This window comes from Antrostomus carolinensis, unplaced genomic scaffold, assembly GCF_000700745.2.
Source record: "Antrostomus carolinensis isolate BGI_N321 unplaced genomic scaffold, ASM70074v2 scaffold46159, whole genome shotgun sequence".
NCBI classification, from domain to species: Eukaryota; Metazoa; Chordata; class Aves; order Caprimulgiformes; family Caprimulgidae; genus Antrostomus; species Antrostomus carolinensis.
This window is the reverse complement of record NW_010338755.1, coordinates 1-6833: the sequence shown is the minus strand read 5'-3', so window position 1 is coordinate 6833 and position 6833 is coordinate 1. Positions and strand designations below refer to the sequence as shown.

At 41.7% G+C, this 6833-nt stretch overlaps 1 protein-coding gene across 1 annotated transcript in view; it reads right to left on the bottom strand.

The window, feature by feature from the left end:
• The window catches only part of LOC104530888 (cAMP-specific 3',5'-cyclic phosphodiesterase 7B-like), a 9760-nt gene extending 3352 nt beyond the window's left edge, over positions 1-6408 (bottom strand). The window contains exons 1-3 of the mRNA XM_010175612.2: positions 6319-6408; positions 5085-5229; positions 2980-3076 (exon numbers count right to left, since the gene is read on the bottom strand). Of these exons, the coding sequence (XP_010173914.1) occupies positions 2980-3076; positions 5085-5229; positions 6319-6365 (289 nt within the window). The 5' untranslated portion in view covers positions 6366-6408. The remainder of the gene's footprint in view (positions 1-2979; positions 3077-5084; positions 5230-6318) is intronic.
• Between the last annotated feature and the right edge of the window lie 425 nt (positions 6409-6833).

The window sequence follows — 6833 nt, the reverse complement described above, 5'->3', positions numbered from 1 at the left end:
CTCATGTGTATGCTGGTGTGGTCATAGAGGACCATGGGCCAGCTGGATTGAAGAATGCAGCAGAAAAACAGCTCAGGGAGTCTCTTTCACCTGCTGTCATCCAGACAACAATCACTTGTCCTACTGGAGAAGAGATTGCATTTCCTCACGTGAGCAATCACTCCATGCAAAGATTGCTGTAAATGAGTTAGATTTTGGGTTGGATTTTTTCACTCTGTCTGTGAGGGCAACACATTGATGCTCTGTGATCATCAGCCTTCTCTGAGACGCTGCCAGGGTATAGTCTTGGTTACTGCATGAGGTACAGGACCTTCCCTGTCTACAGTATGGGAGGGAAGGGAGACTGTGTGCTGGCAAAGATGTGTCACTTGCCCTCAGACAATAATACTTCATCCATTTGATTTACTAATAAGCATGTAGTGAGGACTGGTTAGGCAAAACTTTCCTGTAAGACAGACCTGCTAGATCAGACAAAACACTGTATTCAACTCATAAAGCAACATTTTGCTATAAATCTACTGTTTTTGTTTAAAAGCTCTTCTCTCCCCACTAATAGAGAGTTTTGACTTAAACGCTATTGTGCTACTCACGCTCTATAGTCTTATATAAAATACCATGTACATTTTTAAGCCTTTCTTCTCTCTGCAGCATGCAATTTTTTCTTAAATGTGAGGGGAATATTTTCAGTTTTAATTAGGTGTATCAGGGAAACATTTTTAGCTTCACAAACAATCAAAAGGAACATTTCAGCAAAACTGAGACAAAATAACTGTGTGTCATGTTTCCAAATGTGCAGTTTAACTGTCCTTTCCTTTTCCTCTATGCCCTCAAAAATTTTTATCTGAAAAAGAGAGGGGCTAACTCCAGTGATGTCCCCCTATAGGTACTTTGGGTTCCAAATGGTTGACCTGTCTGGCTCAAAGTGTATCATCAACATCATCTTGTCTTTGACAAGTCATTTAATTGACATTTTAAGATTTTCCCTTGCATGGTAAGAACTTAAATGATAGTTAATTTTCTTCTGTTTCAAGTTGCTATAAAAATAACCCCATGAATTTGTTGCTAAGAACTTTCACATTGGGGAAAACCTTCCAAGCAATTTTAAAATCTCACCAGAGAAACTGATCATTATTGTTGCTTAAACATTAGCCATTTTCTTGAAACTTGTTTCTTGCCAGTTTCATATAAACAAATCATGTTGCATTACTTACCCTGTGTTCCTAACTGACTTTTAAAACATCTGAGAACAAGTGAAATTATTTTTCTAGGAAAGGTTCATATTAGGAGCTGCTGTAGGCATCAGGTGCTCCCTGAAATGTACCTGAGTTGTATATTTTATTAGTTAATAGATGTAGTATTGTATATTGTATTTTCTAATAGAGGAACCAGATGACTGGGAGATCAGGATCTGAGTCTCTATTAAAGGGGCATTAGAAATGTTTGATACAAAAAATGTTGAAACTTCGTATGCGTTCCAGAAGGAAGATTAAACAAGGCACCAATTGTGATATTATCTGCCTCATCTATAGTTAAAAATCAAAACATGAGTGCTATGGTTTTCAAATATTAAACTTAGTGACAAAAAATACCTTCAAACCCCAGCATTGTGTGTAAGGGGGTAGAGGGGTCTACAATAACATTTTAAAATGATAATGGTATCTAAATACATGCTATTTAATATTGCTTTTTGTATCACTTACCAGGATTGTACAGCTACCAGTGACAATTAGACCACAGTTTCTGTATATTCTCCCAAATGAAATGTTCCTTTTCTCCCTGTTATACTTCTAACTGGTCTCATATGCTCCAGCGTCCACTTTCAGAGGTGTATTTTAGATGTTATACTAATAAATCTTGAGTCTTGGGGAAAAAAGCTTAAATTGATAAGGGGTTGAGTGCTGACTTTCTCAGCATGGACCCTCAATACACTAAAGGTGAGGTATCACACAACTGGGGCCCTGTCCTCATGAGCTGGACACTGATTATGCCTTGACTATATATATGTCTGATTAAATGAACTTGCATCTGGCAAGTTGCCTATGTCGCTTCAAAGGCAGGAAAGTCAAAGCCATTTCAGCAGCTTAAGCTGACACTGGCTAAAAAGTAACTCGCTGACCTATTTTTCCTTGTTATGGACTCACAGTACTAGGTACCAGCTCAAATGTGGCTTAACTTTGTAGCACAGAACTTTAAATGAATTGAGAACTTCACTGTGTGCTCTCCTAGTGTACGTACCGCTTGCCTTCAGCTCTCAGGATGCTCCAAACAAAGAAATTAGCAGTGATTAAACTCTGCTGCACCCTGTGTTGTAGCACAGCATGACCTTGCCTATGCAGATAGAGCCAAATGGTGTAATTACTGTGTTTAAAAAAAAACCCTGCCTGTCTGCATTCTCTGCAAGGGTTTGAAAACATTTGCAATAGGTTGTAGCTGAGCTTTGGCTTGCCTACTTTGGCCCTTTCAGCATCATTAGAGGAGCTCGGCGTGCTGGGAACTGTGTTTGAACCCTTTCTCTGCATTTGTGTGGAGAAGAATGTGTCATATTTGGGAAACAGCAAGAGTAAGGCTCCCATCAGAGCTGTAGTGGGAGCGTGAAAAGGGAGATAAAACACAGTGGACAGCAGTAGGATTTTGGTGCAGTGTAGCCCTGGTGCCGTTCCAGCTCAGAAGAGTTAACGGTGACTGGAGGGTTCTCGGAGAAGAATCCAGCCGTGGGCTCTCCAGCCGAATTCAAGCATGGAGACACAGCAGAGCCCTCCCTCCTGCCTGATGCTGCTACAGGAACATCGAGGGCAAAAAAGTACTTGCCACTCTTCTAACCCTTCCCCTTTTCAAATGAAGTAGAGCACCTCTTCAACAGCTCATTCTTGAGGGAGATTTCAAGGCAAAGTGGGTAGGCTGAATGCTACCTCTGTCTTGCCACACAAAAAGCCTGGAAAGCCAAGGTGAAAGGGGACCACTGTGTGTGAAAGGGCTGACCTTGTCGGTAAAACTCTTCGCAGACCCGCTCACTCCACTGTCTGCTCAGATCCCAGAGCCGGCAAGGGTTGCAAATGTCAGCGCACTTGAGTGCAATCTGAAAGCAAAGCAGAAAAGGAGTGGTAAGAAAAGTAGTTACTGTCTATCAGTGCTTTGGCAGTAAATCAGCAGTCATGGAACTCCCAGGCCTCACCAGTGATACTGGGAAGGGTTAAGATCACCTTTTAGAGACTCAGCCTCACCCCAATATGCCTTTTGAGGAACAAGCATTTATTTAAGCCGCAAACAAAACTTTCATTCAGCCCTCTGCTTTACTGTAGTGAGAACAAGAGGAGGGCCAAATGCCAAGGCTGCAAAGTCTTTTGGATATTCCTTGCAAGGAATAAGCCAACAAAAGCCTCAGGCTGACTCCTGCTGACTCCCTGGCTCAGCATCCATGGCTGATGACAAGGAAGGGAAGAGCCAAGCTGGTGTGTTTGGGCATAATTTCTCTGCGGTCTCAGTGAGTGACCTTGCATCTCGCTTCAATTACACTTCATCTTAATGTCTGCATATTTTTGTTTACAAAGCTAAGCACAGGGCCCTCTGCACTGCCCCTGGCTTGGTTTCACTTAGTTAACTAGTACTTTTAAGTGCTTTGCAGGGGAAGGAGTACAGGAGGGCAAGAGGTTTTTAAAATCAAGTTACTGCTTCAGAAAAGTAAACCGCGCAATAGTCTGTCTGTTGTACTGCCTTGGAACAAGATGTGCCTCATTTCTTCACAGACTGAACGCAGACAGTTAGCCTGACAGAGGTCAGAAATCATTCTGGCACCTGGGAGGAAAACATAAGAAATATTTCCTATATAACTTCAGACCTGTGAACTGGAGGAGGGACGTCTCCAAGCCACTTTTCTCTCTGGATTAAATTCATTAGCCTTAATGTTACTGTTAAAAGGATCTTTCAAACATTCTTTAACTAACTTATCCCAATCAATCAAGATTTCTTGATATTTTTTCTTTTCTTCCACAACTAATCCACCAGATGGTAAGTAAATCTCACCATGTCGGTGCCCTAGTTCCTGTCTTCAAGAAAAAAGTGCATAAGAAACTTTTTGCCATAGTTGAGATCTGTAATCCTTCTGCCTTTGGCATTTGCACAACTTTCTTGCCTAATCTGTCCAGAACTACGATAAACCCATCACCCTGCCCTGCATGGTCCATGCAGGAATCTGACAGAAGACCATGTTTGATGGAGGACAGGCGAGCAGATTACTACATTTCCCACGCTGCTGGAGGGGGGAGAATTAACAGATCCACACTTCTTTCCTTGCAACTGTCACCCTTCCTGTAACCTTGACAAAGTGATAACATGTAGATGTTTGTTTTATAAATGATAATGATTACTTAAACTCATTTATATATTTAAAAGTGAAATTAATGTCATTTCTCCAGAGAAGCATGCATATGCAGCTGCTTTAATCACAATAATGCTTTAATAGGTAGAGGTTTATTCTGAAGTGCCTGTTAATGACTGCAGTTTAGCTGGAAAAACCAGTCTGAATCTATCTGATTTTTAAATAAAGCTTTGTTTCTTCATTAGCTGGGCAGATCCACTAGAGAAGCACCAGCTGCCATGGCAACAGCTGTCTCTGCAGAGGCTGTTTTTGAACATCCATCACAGGAACGGGAATTGGGCACCTGATGTCAGGCTGTCTTGGAAAGAACACCGACAAGGGGGCTCTCCTGCATGGTGCTAGAAAATAACACCAGTGAAGTGATGTTTGCCACAAGAGAGACTATAGTCAAAGCATTACCTGTCAAGAGAAACAGTGGACTGGGAATAAAATAATGAATAGCTTATCTTAATTTCTCAGCATTTGACACTCTCCTGTATCTGTTGCATTCACAGCTTTTTAACTCAAGGAAATTACAGAAGAAAATACCAGAGGCACCTTATGCTTGCCTGACATGCCAGGTGACAGAAGGAAGGTGTTTATGGTGGTAAGTAAGGAGACACATGCCCAGACATACTATCATATCTTATTCTAAAATATACTAGGAAATACTGTGACTTGAAAAATTAATAAAAAACAATAGTGGAAAAATATTTTTTAAAGAAGTTACCTGAAGCATAAAATGTCTGTCTTGTGCATCCTCCAGCCTCAAATCCTGATTGTCAAGGTGAGATTTCAGACGGATCAAAAACTCATTCTGCCTGTTGATGTCTGTTGCCAAGATCAGGGAGCCCAACTGCTGCTCGATGTCCTGTCTGCAATTTAAGGAAAATAAGCCCTTTCAGTCATGGAACCATTGAACATTAACAGCTCAAAACAGCCTGCTGTGGATCATAGCTACATAAAACTTCCTCTTTCTTTATGGATCCAGTCTGATCCGTTTGGTCAGTCTCTGCTGGGGTTTGCAGAGTACAACTGTTCTAGCTGCCTAAATGGGTTCAGGAGGAAGAGATAATGCAGAAGGAAAATGCTTGTTGGCATAGGTGGCTCCAAAAGCTTCTGAAAAGTGCTAGGAAAGTAAAAAAAAACAAAAACAAAAACCCAGCATGATGCACCTAGAAAAATGCTCATAGCTTAGTTCAGCTGCTCAGAGCTGGGTGGCAAGTACTGCAAGTTTGAAGCTGCAGCTGAAGTTGTGCAGGACTGAAGTCCTTTAAACTATGACTGAAGTTGTTGGTCTAATGCAAAGGATTTCTGGTGGGATGTGGAGCTTATTGGTTAGAGTTAACTTCTTTATATTCTTGGCAAGGTCAGCTGTGATTAAAACTTAGCATTGCAGGCTATTCGTTGGCTCAATCTCCATTCCTTGGTGGGAGTAACTCTTGCACAAAACCAGCAGGTAAAAAGTTGGCATCACCTTGTCCAAGGTGCTCATGTTCCTGGGTTTGTTTTTTTTTTTGGCTTCACCCAAAAAGATGGTGAAGACTGAGACTGAACCACACCTCCTCAGTTAGGTGTGGAAGTCTTGAGCAGTCTTGATGCTACTCAACTGACTCCTCCATTTTTCTCTCTATTTCATGCTTTTTAATCACTGAATCTTTCCATATTTGGTTGGTGCTATGTAAAATGGAAATTGCCACCAATGGATCTGAAAAGGTCCATTCTTGCCGGGACTCCCCATGCTCCCGGTGCTGACTGTGGCTATTCTGGGCTGCCGAAGTGAAAAAGTCTCAGAAAATACTTCTGCTGTATAACTTTGTCTCATGATTTCATACTGGCACCAAGAGAGGGCAGGACGTTCCGCCTACTCTGAAGCTTGGGCCTCTTTGCCAGTCCTTTTTTAAGAGGAGTGATGGAAGCCATGGACTAGTTTCAGTGGTGCATTTGCTCCAGTGGACACTTACGTCACCTCCTTAGGCAGATGGGCGAGGAGCCGTGACTCTCGAAGCATGCCTATTGTAGATCGCCAGTGATGATTTTCTAGCACTGAAACATTCTAGAGAGGAATAAAAGGAATAAAATCAAGGATTAGGCAGGTGTCCATGGTACAGATACAGATTTGCCATATCACATGATGCCCAGAGCTGGCTGGAAATGCTGTAACATGAGCATAAAATGTGTGCTTTTTAGCCACCTTTTGGTGTTGAGGAATTGGTCTGGATTTCTAGAGTTAAGGACTTTGTGCTTCTAGGTTTCCTAGCTAAGGTCAGCCCTAGAGGCCTGTTGTTCTACAGTTTTTGAATCCTGCTGTGAACAGAGGAGCTAATCTCATCTAAGTGGGAGGTAGCTTGCATTCTAACAGATTTATTAACAAATGAATTAAATCATGAGTGCAAAATCATATTTTTACCTCCTACTGATCCCAGGTTGACCTCTCAGCTTCTACAGTGTGATAGTTTAACTTAGCTGGAAGCCAAAC